The 20139-nt window shown below is 41.3% G+C and overlaps 2 protein-coding genes across 3 annotated transcripts in view; one reads left to right on the plus strand and one right to left on the minus strand.

Annotated features, from left to right (window-relative positions):
- The window catches only part of Obp19b (Odorant-binding protein 19b), a 363375-nt gene that overhangs the window by 240104 nt on the left and 103132 nt on the right, over positions 1-20139 (minus strand). The gene's annotated exons all lie outside the window — the stretch shown is intronic.
- Positions 8583-9122, plus strand: LOC137247917 (uncharacterized). The gene is made up of 2 exons (XM_067778844.1): positions 8583-8737; positions 8808-9122. Exons 1-2 carry the CDS (start codon positions 8683-8685, stop codon positions 9086-9088), a joined length of 336 nt encoding a protein of 111 aa, XP_067634945.1. The 5' UTR covers positions 8583-8682; the 3' UTR covers positions 9089-9122.

A 20139-nucleotide genomic window follows, 5' to 3' on the forward strand; every position in this document is an offset into this window, starting at 1 on the left:
CATCTCAACTGGCAGAACAGCAGACATATATGGAATCGCAGGAGAACCGTATAACATCCAAGATGGAAGAACAGAAGACATATATGGCATCACAACTAGAATCGCAGGAGACACGTATAACATCCAAGATGGAAGAACAGAAGACATATTTGGCATCTCAACTGGAAGCGCAAGAGGCACGTATATCTGAAATGTCGGCACAAATTTCGGAACAGGTATCAGCGCAGCTCTTTGTGAAACTGGAAGAGCAGGATGCAAAAATTTTACAACTCGAGGACAAAATTGATGCCGAAATAGAAGCGTTAAAAGGTCGTATGGAGCAGTTACAACTAAACCGCCCAGCTGTTTCAGCGAGTAATCCAAAGGTAAAGACACCATCCTTTGACGGTTCTGTTCCTTTTCAGGTCTTTAAGCTACAGTTTGAGAAGACCGCAGCAGTGAACCAATGGAATGCTGATGATAAAGTTGCAGCTCTGTTCGTGGCACTGAAAGGGCCTGCCGCGGAAATCTTACAGACCATCCCAGAGTACGAGCGGAACCACTACGAAACATTGATGAGCGCTTTAGAGAGACGTTACGGAAGCGAGCATAGGAAACAGATATTCCAAATTGAGTTGCAAAACCGCTACCAAAAAGCAAATGAAACATTGCAGGAGTTTGCTTCAGATATTGAAAGATTGGCTCATCTTGCAAATGCGGACGCACCCGTGGAATACACTGAAAGGGTAAAAATCCAGAGTTTCATAAATGGCATACGGGACGTGGAAACGAAGCGAGCTACATACGCAAACCCAAAGCTGACATTTTCTGAAACGGTATCACATGCATTGACTCAGGAAACGGCCTCACTATTGAGTAAACCAGCATACAAAGCTCATCGTGTAGAAGTGGAAAGACCAGATTGGGTAGACACTATTTTGGAAGCACTGAAGGGATCACGACAGAAAAATGCCGGAGTTATTAAATGTTTCAAGTGCGGCAACCCAGGTCATATTGCACGACATTGCAGCAGCGGTCCCAATAGCTCCAACAATGTGGGTGGTCGTAAACGCAGAGCAGAAGGTGATGAGCAAATATCCAAGATCACTCAATCGTTAAACTAAATCGAGTCAGCCGCAAGGGGCGACAGCTGGCTCCCGCAATTGAATGCCCCATAATCTCTATCTCGCAGATTGGAAGAAGATCGAGCAACCTTACTGTTGGAGGACATGTGGACGGAAAGGAACGGTTATTGACTGTAGATACGGGTGCATCTCATTCCATCATTCGAGCGGATTTAGTCAACAAAAAGATAAGACCATTGCTTGGAGCAAGATTACGTACAGCCACGGGAGAGGACACCCAGGTAATTGGAGAAGTAGAATGTGAAGTCGCAATTGGGAACGTCATGGTAGTACACAATTTTATAGTGGCAGAAATTGTTGATGAAATCATAATTGGAGTGGACTTCTTAATCGACCAGGGCATCAAGATCGACATGCAAAGCAAGACGATGCGATATAAAAACATGGATGTACCACTTAATTTCGGCTACGAGAGAGGCTACAGCAGTAAACGAGTGCTGGTGGAAGAGAGTCAGCAAATACCACCAAAATCCGAAGCAGTCATCTGGGCAAAGGTTGATGGAGATTGTGGGACAAACAAATTGTGGGTTGTCGAAGCAGCAAACAAATCAGCACTAAACATACTTGTAGGAAAAACCCTGGCTATGACAAAACAAGATGGACGTATTCCGGTAAGAGTACTCAATGAGTTCAAGTCACCACTCAAACTGACTAAAGGAGCTATTTTGGGAAGATGCCAAGAGGCTGAAGTGGTTATTAACTGTGAACAGCTCCAGGAACACGTTTCAGCTAGTAATACTGATCTTTCAAATGACATCACGGCATGGATGCAGGGACTAGAGGAAGCATATCAGAGTAAGGCAAAACAACTGCTCCTAAAGTACGCGAACATATTTGACCAGGATGATTCTAAACCAGGCCGCACCAACGTTGTGAAACATCAAATTGACACTGGAGATGCGAGACCGATCCGTCAAGCTCCACGTAGTGTTCCACTGGCGAAGCGGGAAGTTGTGAGTCAAATCATTCAAGAAATGAACGACAGCGGCGTCATCGAACCATCAGCTAGTCCATGGAGCTCACCGGTAGTACTTGTAAAAAAAAAGGATGGAAAAATGAGGTTTTGCGTGGACTACCGGAAGTTGAATGACGTAACGAAAAAGGATAGCTACCCATTGCCAAGAATTGACGACACTCTGGACTCGCTATCTGGTACGAAATGGTTTTCCACGCTGGACTTGAAAAGCGGCTACTGGCAAGTGGAGGTGAAGGAGGAAGATAAAGAGAAAACAGCCTTCAGTGTCGGTGATGGTCTTTGGCAATTTACAGTGATGCCTTTTGGACTTTGTAATGCACCAGCTACTTTTGAGAGACTCATGGACCAGGTACTGAAAGGACTACATTGGAAAACATGCTTGGTGTACCTGGACGACATCATCGTATTGGGCAAGAACTTTGATGAACATCTTAAGAACTTGGAGGAAGTTTTCCAGAGAATAGCTGGCGCTGGTCTGAAGTTAAGTCCCAAAAAGTGTGCGCTGTTTAAAAAGGAAGTCAATTATTTGGGTCACAAGGTAACGACAGAGGGCATCTGCACTGCGAACGAAAAAATAGAGGCTGTACAGGATTGGCCAAGACCACAGAATCTACATGAATTGAGAAGTTTTCTTGGGCTGTGCACATATTACCGCCGATTTGTACCAAATTTTTCCAGCGTAGCCCATAGCCTCCATGAGGTTACAAGAAAAAACAAAGCTTTTGAATGGAAGAAGGAGCAAGAAGTGGCTTTCCAAACATTGAAGGAGCGTTTGTGCACTGCCCCAATGTTAGCATATCCGATTCCAGGAGCAACATTTATTCTAGATACAGATGCAAGTGGATATGCTATAGGAGGCGTTTTATCACAACTGGTCGATGGACAGGAGAAGGTAGTTGCATATTACAGCCGTTCGATTGGAAAACCAGAGAGGAACTACTGTGTTACGCGGAGAGAGCTGTTGGCATTGGTAGAGTGCATTAAACATTTTCACAAATACCTCTACGGCCAGCGATTCCATGTCAGGACAGATCACGCAGCATTGAAATGGCTTCTGCAGTTCCGTAATCCGGAAGGACAATTGGCACGGTGGATCGAGCGACTTCAAAGCTATGACTTTTCCATTGAGCATCGAAAAGGTAGTACCCATGGAAATGCCGATGCAATGTCACGAAGGCCATGTAGTTTGGAATGCAAGCACTGTTCAAAGGCCGAGGCTAAAGAAGACATTATAGATGTCCGGCTAATGACTATAACGTGTACGGATGAATGGGACAAGGAACAATTAAGAAAGTGTCAGCTAGAAGATACAGGTCTGTCACATGTTATGCAAGGGCTCGAACGAAACGAAAGACCAAGCAGAGAGGATATGTCAGCAGAGAGTCCCATTGCGAAGTCATATTGGGCACAGTGGAACAGTTTGGAATTGATATCCGGTTGCTTGCATCGAGTATGGGAGAGTGAGGATGGTCAGTGCAAGAAGAAACTTATAGTTGTTCCCAGAAAGAGGATTCCTGACGTGCTCAGCGAGTTGCACAATGGTCCAAGTGGAGGCCATCTTGGAATCACGAAGACACTCGAGAAAATTAAGCAGAGATTCTATTGGGTTGGTTGCCGTCAGTCGGTCACCGAGTGGATTGCCAATTGCGAGGTATGCAACAGAGCGAAAGGGCCCAAAACCCGAAGTCGTGGCCAGATGAAGCAGTATATTTCAGGTGCACCATTTGAAAGGATCGCCATGGATGTCGCAGGTCCATTTCCTACTAGCAACCGCGAAAACAAATACGTACTGGTGGTTATGGATTATTTCAGTAAATGGCCAGAGGTATACCCAATCCCAAACCAAGAAGCAGAAACAGTAGCAGAAGTGGTTAAAAACGAATGGGTTGCAAGGTATGGTGTACCAATGGAGTTACATTCTGACCAAGGCAGGAATTTTGAATCAGCTGTGTTCCAAGAACTGTGCAAGAAGTTGGGCATTCGAAAAACACGGACAACTGCATTGCATCCTCAGTCCGATGGTATGGTGGAACGTTTCAATAGAACATTGGAGGAGCATTTAAGGAAAGTAGTCGACAAGTACCATAAGGACTGGGATACACACATATCATTATTCTTGATGGCCTACCGATCGGCAGTACATGACACAACGGGCCAAACTCCCGCAAAGGTAATTTTTGGCAATGACCTTCGACTGCCAGCTGATTTGAAGTATGGGATAGATGCCGATGCGGAGAGGAATGTCAAGAAATCCACTGATGTCTTAGAAGAAGAGCTGAGAGAGATACACGATCTGGTAAGGCAACGAGCAAAGATTATGAGTGACAAGATGAAAGCGAGGTACGATAAAGCAATTAATTCGGAAGGGTTTCAGGAAGGAGATTTGGTGCTGCTATACAACCCACAACGAAAAAAAGGGTTGTCCCCGAAATTGCAGTGTAACTGGGAAGGCCCATACAAAGTTGTAAAACGGATCAACGATGTAGTGTACCGCATACAAACCACTACCAAACCACGAACCAAAATGAAAGTGGTTCATTTGGAGAGATTAGCAGCGTTTAGATCGAGAGATTTGTCTGATCGGGACGATCAGACTTAGGTGGAGGGCAGTGTTACGAATATTAGCAAAACTAAGGAGTGCTGCCAGCTCTAAGCCGATCTAAGCAGTGACGTGAATGCACATCAATAATTCAATCATTATGTATCTACATAAACGAATCAATAATTGCGTCTACACATATGTACACAATCCGACGAGCAACATTTACATACAAGGCAGCGAGAGATGAGATGTCACATACCGATGAATTTACTTATACGCTTATGTGTGTGCGGGAGACTGTAAACTACAAACACATGCATATACCTTATCTGAGTTGTCACAAGAGAGAGCAATAATTTGTGCACGTAGTTGTGGCTGGCGATTTTGTAGCCGAAACAACTAGTAACTTCTGGAAATCGAAGAGCCTAGAAGTATGCAGCGTAAACTATAAAAGCGGCGCCAGCGAGTAAGAAGGAATTCAGTTTGATTTGAATTGTCAAGCAGTTACGAGTAAGACGATATCTAGCGAGCAATAGCACTATTATTTTGAAAGTCAGTTTCCTTTAAGATATCAGTTTGGTTATTAAGCTATTCGTTGCACAGTTTGAGTGTTATTGTGAAGTACTTAATAAAGGCCATTTTTCCATCATTCAATATTGGAGTTATTTATTCAACAGTTTAGTGATTCGAACTTAGCAGAGGATTGCAAATAAGAGGATTTGCAGAAAATTCGTTACAATATTATTTTTGGACAACGCTCTATTGGGTGTTTTCTCAACATGTGTACTACTTAGCCGGAACTTATTTGATGGATGACGAATGTTTTCATACTCATCATCTGCAAATTTTTTGTTTGTTTTAATGTTTGAGATACTCATGCTACATATCAACAGTCTAATTAAAGCCAATGTCGGAATGGGATAGAAGTAGTTGCTTAAAAATGCAAAGAGAAATGAGAAAGTTACTTTTGACACATTTTGTTGGTGCCGCTCTCTTTCACTGATTTGAAAGCCGGGTTAGGATAACTCTCCCACTGTTTCCAAAGCAAACAACACTAGATTTTTCATTCCATTTGACATTCAGTAAAACAATACTGAGATAACTAAGAATTTGTATTTTGTATGGAAGATTGAGTTCAATAAGGACTTTAATGCAGAAAATGTGACTAATTGTTTCATTAAGCTTCTGTGTGAAATTGGCACAAGGTTTCTCTGAGGAATTATAAAATTAAATCGTTTTTAACGACTTTATTTTATAATATGAATAGATTATTATATTGTGGCGAATATTAGCATTTCTAACATCACTATGCTGTTAGTAAATAATCACAACAACAAAAACAGTCAGCATCCACACTTATGTATATTTACACATTAAATCAAGCAGCCACACTTGTGTACAAGGCAATGAAGAATATTCCATACACATAACCAGCAGCTTGAAGCAGAGAGATTTTTTCACATAAATATATGCAGCCGGCACCTAAGAGCAGAAGTTGTTACTCACGCATATGGCTAGAAGAAAAACATAAACTACAGATATACATGTATATAGCTAAATAACCAAGCATGAGATACAACTGTTTTTGAAGGCATGTTCGTGAAACGTCTAGACCTAAGGAGAAATGGGCGCACGAGATAACCGAGAATATAAAAGCAACGCAAGCTGAGGAATCAGTAATCAGTTTGATTTGAACATGCTATTAGTGAAGTATAATTGTAATTATGAAGTACTACCCCCAATGTTGTCTAATAAAGACCATTTTGGAATACTGAATATTGGAGTCATTTATTCGACATTTCAGCGATTCGAAGGTTAGCAGAAGGTGTATAGTTATGAGGAATTTTCCAGAATTCGTTACAATATATTGACATAATTAGAAAAAACAAATAAGGAAGGCTAAGTTCGGATGTAACCGAATATTACATACTCAGCTGAGAGCTTTGGAGACAAAATAAGGGAAAATCACCATTTAGCAAAATGAACCTAGAGTAACCTTGGAATGTGTTTGTATGACATGTGTTTCAAATGGAAGGTATTAAAGAGTATTTTAGAAGGGAGTGAGCCATAGTTCTATAAGTGGAAGCCATTTCGGCATGTCGCCATAAAGGTGAACTAGGGGTGATTCTAGAATGTGTGTTGTACGATATGGGTATCAAATGAAAGGTGTTAATGAGTATTTTAAAAGGGAGTGGGCTTTAGTCCATAAAGGTGGATCAGAGGTGACTCTAGAATGTGTTTGTACGAAATGGGTAAAAAATTAAAGGTATTAATCAGGGTTTTAATAGGGAGTGGCCCTTAGTTGTATATGTGAAGAAATCGACCAAAATGTGGATCAGGGTGACCCAGAACATCATATGTCGTGTACCGCTAATTTATTTATATATGTCATGCCACGAACAGTATTCCTATCAAGATTCCCAGGGCTTTTGATTTCGTCCTGCAGAACTTTTTCATTTTCTTCTACTTAATATGGTAGGTGTCACACCCATTTTACAAAGTTCATTTCATTTCATTTTCATATTTGGTACAGAATTATGGCATTTTTTCATTTTTCATGTTTCTTAATTTTCAATATCGAAAAAGCGGGCGTGGTTATAGTCGGATTTCGGCTATTTTTTATACCAAGATAAAGTGAGTTCAGATAAGTACGTGAACTAAGTTAAGAAAATTAAGAAAGATATATTGATTTTTGCTCAAGTTTTCGTGTTAACGGCCGAGCGGAAGGACAGACGGTCGACTGTGTATAAAAACTGGGCGTGGCTTCAACCTATTTCGCCCATTTTCACAGAGAACAGTTATCGTCATAGAATCTTTGCACCTACCAAATTTCACAAGGATTGGTAAATTTTTGTTCGACTTATGGCCTTAAAAGTATTTTAGACGAATTAAATGAAAAAGGGCGGAGCCACGCCCATTTTGAAATATTATTTTATTTTTGTATTTTGTTGTCCCATATCATTACTGGAGTTGAATGTTGACATAATTTACTTATATACTGTAAAGATATAAAATTTTTTGTTAAAATTTGACTTAAAACAATTTTTTTTTTAAGTGGGCATGTTCGTCATCCGATTTTGCTAATTTTTATTTAGCACACACATAGTAACAGGAGTAAGGTGCCTGTCAAATTTCATCATGATATCTCAAACGACTGCGAAATTACAACTTGAAAAACTTTTAAATTACCTTATTTTAAATGTGGGCGGTGCCACGCCCATTGTCCAAAATTTTACTAAGTTTATATTTTGCGTCATAAGTTCAACGCACCTACCAAGTTTTATCGCTTTATCCGTCTTTGGTAATGAATTATCGCACTTTTTCGGTTTTCCGAAATTTTCGATATCGAAAAAGTGGGCGTGGTTGTAGTCCGATTTCGTTCATTTTAAACAGCGATCTGAGATGAGCGCCCAGGAACCTACACGCCAAATTTCATCAAGATACCTCAAAATTTACTCAAGTTATCGTGTTTACGGACGGACGGACATGGCTAAATGAATTTCTTTTTTTGCCCTGATCATTTTGATATATAGAAGTCTATATCTATCTCGATTAGTTTATGCCGTTACGGATTACCGTTATGCGAACAAAGTTAATATACTCTGTGAGCTCTGCTCAGCTGAGTATAAAAATATATAGCCAAACAATTTTAACTGTGCATATTTCAAGAATTTGGGGAGGGTTGCAAAATAAATTAGTGTTTTATATCACGGACACCCTAATACACAGCCACCTGCTGTTTGATACTCATTCTGCGACTTTTTTGCAATTTTAAGATTGCATCATTTCAAAATATTTAGCAATCGGAGTTCATACACTCTCAATTCTACAACCTGTATGTACCTAATATTTCATGAATGGTATAGACAGCACAGTAGGTTTATAAAAAAATTGAGCAACCACTTGTTACTGTTATACATACGCAAATACTTAAAAGTACATATATAAATATATCGAACAATATGAGCAGACTATATAAACCCCGGCAATAATGCGATCGCACAGCAATCGTCATTCAGTATTCAGAAAGAATTGCTTAAATGAATCTTTTACTTGTATTTTGTGTGGCCACAATTTTGGTGGCCATGTGTAATGGTAGGTTAATAAAATCTTTAAACAAATATTTTCTCACATATACAAACATTTGTGTCTTTTAAATCTATAGCCGGAGAACCTGAAGGGCCTGCGAGGCAGAAGCGTTCTCCATATGCATTAAATAGTAGTGGTGCTCCTGGGGCGCCTGGTGGTGGAAACGGAGGTGTTGGTGGCGGAAATGGAGGTGGTGGTGTCAATGGTGGTGGTGGTGGCAATGGTGGTGGTGGTGGAAATGGTGGTGGCGGCGGTGGCAACGGTGGTGGTGGCAATGGCGGTGGCGGTAACGGAGGAGGCGGCGGTACTGGTGGAGATAATGGTGTTCCCGGTGCTCCTGGCCAACCAGGTTACTAATGTTGTTAATGACAATAAAAAACTGTGTTAAGAATTTGTGTTGTGTGTTTTATTATCTACAATTTAAGAATGAATGTAAGTAAATGTAATTAAAATAAGTTAATAGTGAAGTGCGAAAGTTAAGACTTCATAAGTTGCCACTTGGAGTTTTAGGCGTTACAGAAATTCATCTCAATTGTCATATGCTTCATTTATACGCCTTTCTCCAAATAAACCCTTATACTTTTTCCGGTGTACGACAAATGCCTCTCGAGGGGTAAGAAATAAAATAAAATAAGGAAACAAAGGCGGCCTTCCCTTCCTATGCTGCAAAACACTGGCGTCGACAGGAACCCAGCTGCGAAGCAAGCGTATATTTGTTACCATATATTCTATGTGCTGCACCTTAAACTGTCGAAGAGCTACTGCAAGCAGAATGACGTATAATGGAGGACTGGTCCCGTGGCAGCGATATTGGAGTGAATTCTGCGAAGGCTAAAATGATTATATTCACCAAGCGCTGCAAAATACCCTATGTCAAGCGACTTGTTGTTGTTGTTGGTGCAGTGGCTTGCCCCATATTATAGGTGTGACCACTCACTAATTGTCACAAATGTCCTCTAACAGTAGTTCGAGGAAACTTGCAGTTTCAACAGGGTTGGACCAGAGAGATAAGAATGTTAGAGGTATTGGTTTCAATTGAAAAGATGGTTGGTGTCATATGAGGACACATTACAGGTGGGACATACATTTTTTATGTCGGGGTTGATTCAGTATGAATAAGACTTTAGCCTATTTCAATATCCAGATTGAGGTTGAGCTAGAGTGACGCGCGTCTCCATGTGGATGTTTCTTTCCTCGACTGCGAGTTTAGGATATTTGCTAACGGAGATGACTTATTAAGCTCCTCGAAGCCGGGCCTTTTCAATCAGATATCTTTTCGGATGCCCACGTTTTTGGATATTCAGCAGAAAGCGTTTGTTCAGCATTTCACTGATCTTCTTTATGGAGAGTACTCTCTCCTGAACGTAGAGAGAGATAAGAAGGCATCCCGTGGCAGTTCTGAGCGTGGTGTTTTCAAAGGCCTCCAATGTGTTTCTTTTAGGCTCTGTGGCTATATTGGAGACGCGTAGCATATAAGCGGCTGACCAATTGCTTTAAAGGTGGTGGCAATAGTGGTGGTGGTAAGGGTAGTGGTGACGGCAAAGAAGGCGGTGGAAAAGAAGGTGGTGTAATAGGCAAAGGCAGCGGTAATGGAAAAGGAGGATGGTTCTAAATGGGAGTAGGACATACATTCTATAATGAATTAAATGGGATTATGTTAAAATTTTTTTATTTTATATGTTTTGACTAGGGAAATAAATTTAAATAAGGTGAATCTTATATTTATTTTTTAAACTAAAATTATCGATGGTTTTGTCGCGAATTATTTCCAACTTACCTCTTGAACCATCCATCAGATATGGTAAGAGGCATGTTTGATTAGCTAGTTTTGAAATGCCCCAGCTAATGCCGAAATGTATTAAATTTTAGCTCAGGTAGGACGTTTTCGATAAAAGCATTGAAATGGTGCGTTTTCAAAACGGCAGTCGAAACAGGGTGATATTCCACTCAGCAGTCCATATGCCAACTTGATTTTAGTAATGTCGTTGTTGCTGACAACTTCATCAACATCATTCATGCAGCCATGACTCAACTATATGGTTGGCTCATCTCTTCAGCAACAAAATACCTTTGTTCAGATTGTCAAAGTCTTCGCGTTGGTGTTAGGCGATGGATTGAAATGAAAACACAAAAATTAGCAGTTTTTGTGTGTTGTAAGAATATGTTGTCAATGTGTTGGTTTCATTTTGAGTTTCCCATCTCCATTTGACAATCCCTACTCCAGTGAAATGAAAAACATAAAATCAGCTGTTGAGAACAGATGAGCCATGAGCCATGCATGCAGCTTTAATTTAATCGCTGTTTCACAATTTCACAAGTTCACATTTTGAATTGAATGATAAAAAAATAGTATAAAATATTGGAAGGGTGGTAATGAGTTTTATTGTTCAATTTAAATGAAATGGAAGCCAATTTAAATTGCGCGGATTCAGAAACACAACGGTTCATCGCTATATTTCTGCCCGACTCCGCTGGTAAAGTCCTCGAGATAGTCATTTATAATCAACACGAGAGGGAGATTGAGGAGGCAGGACGTATATCTGAAAACAAGTTTGCTTTAAAGAAAAGAAGATTCATCAATGATAGATAGAAGATTCATCATTGATAGTGAAAATCGCTGAAAAAGTGGCGCAAGAGTCCATAAGCGGCACGCGATGGCTCGAAGGAGTGAAGGGCTTCACTTTAGATGTGAAGAATTTCTTCAACACCGCTAGTTGGGCAAAAAATTTAGATTCACTGGATCGCATAGGTATATCTTCTATCTCAGGACGATCGTACGCAGCTACTTTGAAGATCGACTACTGGAATATAAGACATCAGCTAGTATGAAAAACACAGACGTCGTTTCCTAAGAGTCCGTGCTCGATCCTCTTCTCTGTAACATTATGTACAACGGGCTGTTGGGGCTTTAAATGCCAAATGGGGTTAAAATTATAGGGTTCGAGGATGACTTTGTTTTGTCCAACCCAATTGTCAAACTCACCTACCAGTTACGAATCCTCTTTCTTTAACAGCCGAGCATCTGGCGACCCCAAGTTCCTTATGGATCTATTGAGTGGGAGGGCGGTAAGACCTTGAAGGTTTCAAGTGTTCATACTATATCATTCCCGAGATGGTCGGGCTAGTATCTTAATGGTGCTTTTTACCGGAACCTGCCGGATCTGCATCCGCCAAAGGACCAACAACATCGATAACACTCCCCAAGGCCTTCGGAGAGTATCCTTATCGCTATAGCAACATGTAATGACTCTAGAAAATAGCGCTTGATTAATCCGTTCATACCGGACTTGAATTAGTCGCTGACCATAACACACGACGAACCCAATTCCTAACCACGGCTGTTTTAAGGTATACCTACATCGATTCAAACACGAGGAATATAACCACTGCAGGGGCAGAGTATTGGAGCATGTGTACCGCGTATTTTTTGATTGCACGAGTGCCCAAATCTTTAGATGTCAACTGTGCAGCGGGAATGATTACACCCACGAGACAATCGCTCTAAAGTATCGAAAAATGGACGGAAGCGTGCGATGTCATCACAGACACAGTGAAGTGGATAAAAAGTCGGAAAAGGTTGCGTCACAAAAGTTGCGACTAGGCAATAAAGCAAAGTGTAAAATCATGGGCACGGACAAGAGACAAGGCCTCACCAACCCTCCAAATAACAACATCAGTGTAAACGGTTATCAACTACGTACATATATAGTACAGGCCACGCCAGTTGGAAGGAAAAATTAAAAGGAGCACAACGCAAATTGAAAGAGAAGATCGGTCTAAAATCTCTTCGGAGGTTATCGCGCCTTTGTTGTTGTAGCAATGCTTCGCCCCACCTAACAACCGTGGCCGATCACAAATTGCCATCAATATCCTCTAACGGGAGTCCAAGGAAACTTGCCGTTTCAACAGGTGTGGACCATAAGGAAAGGGGTATTAGAGGCGTTGGTTCCACATTACAATTAAAGAGATGGTTGGTGTCATGTGGGGACACATTGCAAGCGGGGCATACATTTTTTATGTCGGGGTTGATTCTGGATAGGTAAGAGTTTAACCTGTTACAGTATCCAGAACGAAGTTGAGCTAGAGTGGCACGCGTTTCCCTGGGGAGTATGCGTTCCTCTTCCGCGAGTTTTGGATACTTTTCTTTAAGTACTGGATTCACCGGGCAATTCCCGGCATAAAGGTTCGACGCCTGTTTATGGAGTTCACCAAGGACCTGCTTGTGTTTTTTCGCTTCATACGGCTGGGTTCTCAGGTGCCGTATTTCCTCAAAATGTTTACGGAGATGACTCCTTAAGCCCCTAGGCGGTGCTGGTTCATCAATCAGATGTGTGTTGGGATGCTCAGGTTTCTGGGTATTCAACAGGAACTGTTTGGTCAGCATCTCATTTCTCTCCCTGATGGAGAGTATTCTCGCCTCATTATGCAGATGGTGTTCTGGGGACATAAGAAGACATCCCGTGGCAATTCTGAGAGCAGTATTTTGGCAGGCCTGTAGCTTCTTCCAGTGGGTAATTTTTAGGCTTGGCGACCATATGGGTGACGCGTAGCACGTAATTGGCTGGTTATTGCTTTGTATGTAGTCATGAGCGTTTATTTATCTTTTCCCCAGGTACTGCCAGCGAGTGATTTGAGGATTTTGTGGCGGCTCTGAATTCTCGGAAGAATTGCGTCTGCGTGCTCACCAAAATGTAGATCCTGATCAAACGTCACAACCAAGATTTTGGGGTGTAGGACAGTCGGTAACGTAGTGCCATCGACGTGGATGTTCAAAATGGTCGACATTTGGGACGTCCATGTTGTAAATAAGGTCGCGGAAGATTTAGTCGGTGATAATGCCAGGTTTCGCGAGGCGAAAAAACTGGAGAGTTCAGGGAGGTAGCCGTTTATTTTATTGCATAGCTCATCGATCTTTGGGCCTGGGCCTGTGGCCATTATTGTGCAGTCATCGGCGTAGGAAACGATTGTGACTCCTTTCGGTGGTGAAGGTAGCTTAGATATGTAGAAATTATACAAAAGTGGGGATAGGACACTACCCTGTGGCACCCTTGTTTAATTCTCCTTGGTTTTGATGTTTCGTTTCTAAATTGCACCGATGCCTGCCGACCACCCAGATAATTGCCGGTCCACCTTTTAAGACATGGGGGAAGGGTATACTCTTCCAGGTCTTGCAGTAATGAGCCATGGTTGACCGTATCAAAAGCTTTTGATAGGTCTAGCGCTACGAGTACTGTTCTATGGTGAGGGTATTGATTTAAACCGCAATTTATATGGGTGCTAATAGCATTTAGCGCGGTGGTAGTGCTATGGAGTTTTCTGGAACCATGCTGATGAGAGGCTAGCTGCAAATTTGCTTGGAAATAAGGGAGCAAAATGGCTTCAAGCGTCTTTGCTACTGGCGATAGGAGAGATATCGGACGATACGACCCTCCTATGTTAGCTGGTTTCCCAGGCTTTAGTAGCGGGAACACCTTGGCCATTTTCCATTTCTCGGGTATGACAAAGGTGGAAAGAGACAGGTTGAAGACATGCGCTAAATATTTGAAACCCTCTTTTCCTAGGCTTTTAAGCATCGGCATGGCTATGCCGTCTGGGCCCACTGCTTTGGATGGTTTAGCGCGACCAATGGCATCCTCAACCTCTTTAGCGGTGATGGTGATTGGTGACGCGCTGAATTTGTGTTTATGTGCGGGTCTATTGGCTCTCCGTCTATCTTTGTCGACCGTAGGATGCATTATATATTGTCGGCAGAAAGCGCTCGCGCATTTTTTCGCATCTGACACCACTTTGTCGCCAAAGGCGATGGAAACTTTGTCTTTGTGCTTAGTCGGATTCGATAGGGACTTTAGGGTGGACCAAAGTTTACCCACACCGGTAGAGAGGTTACAACCTCTTAGGTGCTCCTCCCTTTTCGCCCGCTTGTGTTCGTCCACAAGCAATCTGATGCGTTGGTTTATATCCCTTATTTGGGGGTCGCCTGGATCAAACTGTCTTATAAGGTCACGTTCTCTCGCTAAGTTTGCGGCCTCCGCCGGGAAGTGGGCCGGATTTCGGGAATTCTCCCGGCCGGAATGAAACGTGCCGAGGCGGATTCAATGACCTTATGGAAGGCACGCTCCCCTTGGCGGGCATCAGTCGGGATAGGGAGGGCAGTAAAGCGGTTGTATGTAAAAGATTTATATTCTTCCCACTTTCCTTTTTTGAAGTTTATGAAAGTGCGTTTTTCGGTGACGATGAAGTCGACGGTACGCTCGAGCGAAATAAGTATAGGCAGGTGGTCGGATGCCAATGTTACCATCGGCTGCCAGTTGACGCAGTTTACGAATTCTGCGCTCACGATTGAGATATCTGGCGAACTGTGACAGCTTCCTACCATACGCGTGGGGGCGTCTCCGTTTATTGTGCAGAACGTCGTTTCTTCTATTTGATCCGCCAACATCTCACCCCTACTGTCCGCCCGCAAGTTTGGGTACCATAGATCGTGATGGGCATTGAATTCGCCTAAGATAATTCGATTGTTACCAGTGAGTAAGGCTCTGATATTAGGGCGGTATCCACTGGGGCATTAGGTGGCAGGAGGGATGTAGATGTTGATGATTTCTAGGTTTGCATCGCCTGACCGGACAGATAGGCCTTGACGTTCTAAGACATTGGTCCTGCGGTCGATGCCAGGATCAAATATATAATATTGCACAGAGTGGTGTATGATAAACGCAAGGCCGCCTCCATTTACGCTCTAGCGGTCTTTCCTGTGGACATTATACCCAGAGCAGGTCTGCAATACAAATCTTGCTGTGAGTTTAGTCTCTTGAATCGCAGCAATGCGGATGTTGTGCCGCTTCGTGAATTCGACTATCTCCGTAATCTTCCCAGTTAGTTCATTAGAGTTTAACTGCAGAATTCTGAAGGGCATAAGGGGAGACGCCGCCACTCTGGGGGTAAGTGACGGGTGACTACGCCTGGGTTGTGGAAGGCCAGGACGCAATTGCTGTTGTGGCCCTGGGACTGGGCGTCCTTGGGCAAGCATTGGGGTACCCGGGTGATTTGGGTTTGCGACCTGGCAACATGGCGCGATGAAACCCGTCGGGGGGTTGCCGTCGCGGAGACCAGAACATCTAGGAAAGTGGCACCACCCAAGGCAGGAGCTGCATTGGGCGGATGTCGCAAACATATATATTCTGTGCTGGTAAACGGTGCAAACGGAGGTAGGGACTAAGAGTCTGTTTCTCTACACGATTGCTGCCGGAAAAAGGGGGGGGGGGAGAAGACGGGGGCAGGGGCTGATGCTCAGAATTGCTACCGACTCTACTACGAAGGTAGTAGTTATGAGGGGTAGCAGCTGTTTGAGTTGTTGGCGCCGTGGGGCGCGAGCAGCAGCGGGTACTTGTTGTGGCTTGCTGAGCAGCGGGGCTGCTGAAAGGTAGTGTGGGGGGGGGCGCTTAGGCGTAGACTACGGGGCGACCTTGGGCGTGAACAGCAAGGAGCCACAAAAGATTTATAAAAGTTACGTGGACGTCGGGTTTTGGGATCAAGCCCAGAACAACCTGTCCGATGCAACCATCCCTTACACGAGACACACTGAATAGAGTATGACAGTCCTAAAAAGATTCTTTTCCGGCAGATGCAGCAAAACCATTTCTTAGGACCGGGGTCAGGAGACGGACCCGGATTGGATTCGATGCCTTCCCGGAGTAAGAGAATATGGAGCAGTTCTGCTGCAAGGAGCTGCTGGGAGGATGACAATTTGTGGGAGAGACGCAACAAATTAAATAGGGTCACACTGAAATGACAGTCCTTGGTCGGGAAAAATCCCGAGTCGCTCCGGTACATAGAACCGACTGCCTTGGGAAGCGTCATCGCGTCTTTCGTTTATTCTTTTAACTCCAGGTTGAGACACGAATTAGGGACCAGGCCCCATTAACCCTTGAAATTATAGAATTGGGGCAAACGATTATTACCTCCACAAATATTCCTCTCTTAAACACGAAATGGAAATAAGGCCTCCTCAACCTCTCAAATGGCCCTAAGACGGTAAGAGGTTTAAGTAGTTCGAACTAAAGTCCCACACTGACTTTGAGGTTTTCAATACCTCATCATCGTAAAAAAAATTTAAAGATAAAAAATAAAAAATAAAAGTAAAAAAAAAAATTTAAAGACATCACATACTGGCACAGGTCAAAGAGCGTAGATTAATAAGAGGGAGAATTGTAGAGTCGTTCATTCTCCACAGAGTGGGACGGCTGCACCAGGAATACATTTTAGAGAGTCTTTGCACAGGTGAACACATAATCTTTTTCTTTTTTATGTCACATTTGCTACCAGGTTTCGAACACGTAGCAACAGGCATGCATTCAACACTCCATACTCTTTTCTATAACGACCGCTTTTGTGTATTCAAGTATTCATTTGGATTATGATGTGTTTGTTTTCGTTTTGTTGACAAGTTGCTCTACACGTACAGTGATTGACGACGACCTTCTTTGGATTCGCAAATTCTCGGAACTGCCATTTCATATTACTATTTTTATTATGAATACATTTTTATACCCAGCTGTACTTGTACACAGGGTATTATAACTTTGATTGGATAACGGTTGGTTGTACAGGTATAAAGGAATCGAGATAGATATAGACTTCCATATATCAAAATCATCAGTATCGAAAAAAAATTTGATTGAGCCATGTCCGTCCGTCCGTCTGTCTGTTAACACGATAACTTTGGTAAATATTGAGATATCTTCACCAAATTTGGTACACGAGCTTATATGGACCCAGTATAGATTGGTATATGAGCGAAATGGGATGATAACCACGCCCACTTTTTATATATATAATATTTTGGAAAACACAAAAAACCTGATTATTTAGTAAATAATTCACCTAGAATATTGAAATTTGACGTGTGGACTGATATTGCGACTCTTGATAAAAATTAAGAAATTTTTTTTTAAATACTTGTGATAAAATCAATTTTACAAATATTATTGATGATAAATTAAAAATCGTTAAAATTATTGTAACAAAATTCGGCAGAGTGGTTGCCGTTACTATAAGGAATGCTTTGGAGAAAAATTTTCGAAATCGGTTAAGGACCACGCCCAAGATTTTTAAAAGGGTCGTGGGCGAATAAAATAAGCTATATATTTGCAAAAAAGACTTTTATTTCAATGGTATTTCATTTCCCAAGTGGATTTATAACAATAAAAAGGAAAAACTTCAAATTTAAAAAAATGGGCGTAGCACCGCCCCTTTTATGACTAAGCAATTTTCTATGTTTTGGGAGCTATAACTCGAAGAAAAATTAGTTCAGAATAGAACCATATGTGTATGTATTATTGCGCAGCCTTGTAACACTATTAAGCACACAAAACAAACAACAACAGAATTTCAAATGTACAGCTGGGTATGTAATGTTCGGTTTCTCCCGAACTTAGACTTCCTTACCTATTAAAAAGTAATTAGCTACTTTTTTTATGGCGCTACCATAATTGTATGAGGTATTGAAAGTCTGCGATAAGGGTTGCAACTTTGCATACTTACATATGTGCCGGTATGTGCATGTGTGTATATCTGAGCATATGCTGTGGGCGGCTATAAAGAGGGCAAGTTGGACCGCTTCTCCACTCAAGATTCTAAAATTATTCGTAGTGCAAATAAAACAGAACATTATTGCTGTTGTTTTCATTACTCAATCCAAATAAGTACTGCTCGTCGCCTTTGGTACTTCGATCCAACTGTGGTTGCTATGCATAGTTAAAGGAGAGATCTCAGGACGCTCTTTAAATGCTACAAATACACGTTGCGCTACGAGATATCAGACTTAGGAAGCGTTGCATACATTGTAATGCGTTTAAATAGCAAAGAAGGACACTGGCTGTGCTGCTGTTCTTTTGACCTCAAACACACTTCGAGAATTCTTATAGATATAATACGAATATGGGAAGCCCTTCGTCGGATCGAATCCGGTATGTTTAAAGCTTCGGATAACCTCCTACGGAAGGCATACCTATCGCGGGAGCTTTTTAAGCCCTTCAACCCTATTGCCACGTATCTATTGCTATTTGGGGAGTGTAGTAATTGAAAGCGTTTTTATTTTTTTAAACAAAACTTTTAAATTATATTTTTTAAAACGCATAAATGTGTGCGTCAAATTATTCTTTATTTTTCACAACCCAGAAAATTTTTGAAAATTGAAAATCAATATTGAAATTTAAAATATTGATAATACATTTAAAAATTAAAAAGTTCAAAGTAACTAAAATACAAAGTTAAATAAAGATAATAAGAACCCTACATTACTCCCCCTTCAAGAAAATTTATCATTAAACAAATTGAATGTAACTCTCTTTTTATGTAAATTCTTGGTGTTGTTTGTGTCTGTTGTCTCAATTATTGCCGGTTTTAATCTATCAATAGGAATAGTTTTAATATTATTATCTATTTCAAGTTTAAAACATTTTTGGTCTTTTTCCACAATTTTGTAAGGTCCTTCATATGGTTGTTGTAATGAATGTTTATTAATGACTCGAACGAATGCAAATTTACAAGTTTGAAGATCTTTTGGAACATAAATTCCAGTATCAGCATCTTTATGATGACTTAAATTTGATCTAACATTTCGAAAATTTTCACGTAAATTACTTAAAACTTCAGTTGATGAGAAATTTTTAGCTGATGGCACAACAAGTTCCCCTGGCAAACGTAAATTCTGACCGAAAACCATTTCCGCTGGTGTAGCCGAAATATCTTCGTTGTAAATAGATCGCAAACCAAGTAATATGACAGGTAACTCGTCATACCAATTATTTGTGTCCTCTCTAGCTATTATAGTAGTCTTTAATTGTCTATGAAACCTTTCAACCGTACCATTTCCTTGAGGGTGATATGCGGATGTTGTAATTTGGTGACTACCAAGTAATTTAGTTAACTCTGAAAACAATTTCGATGTAAATTGGCTACCTTGATCAGTTGTTATCTTTAACGGAACTCCAAACCGAGAAATATATTCTCTAAAAAACTTATTTGCAATTGTAGTTGCTGAAATATCTTTTAATGCATATGCCTCAGGCCAACGAGTAAATCTTTCAATAATCGTTAAAATATAGCGATGTCCTTTTGAAATAGGTAGTGGTCCAACTATATCTAAATGGATGTGTTCAAATCTATTCTTGGGAATTTGAATTTTGACAACAGGGGATTTTGTATGACGATAAACTTTAGACTTTTGACAATTAAGACACTCTTTTGACCAAATATTAATATCCTTATTCATATTAGACCAATAATATTTTTTAACTATGAGCCGTCGTGTAGCTCTTGTACCCGGATGTGCTATTCCATGTAAAATATCAAATACTGTCTTTCGCAAATTACTCGGTACAAATGGCCTAGGAGTTTCTCCTGAAATT

Source organism: Eurosta solidaginis, chromosome 4 (genome assembly GCF_040869045.1).
Source record: "Eurosta solidaginis isolate ZX-2024a chromosome 4, ASM4086904v1, whole genome shotgun sequence".
NCBI classification, from domain to species: domain Eukaryota; kingdom Metazoa; phylum Arthropoda; class Insecta; order Diptera; family Tephritidae; genus Eurosta; species Eurosta solidaginis.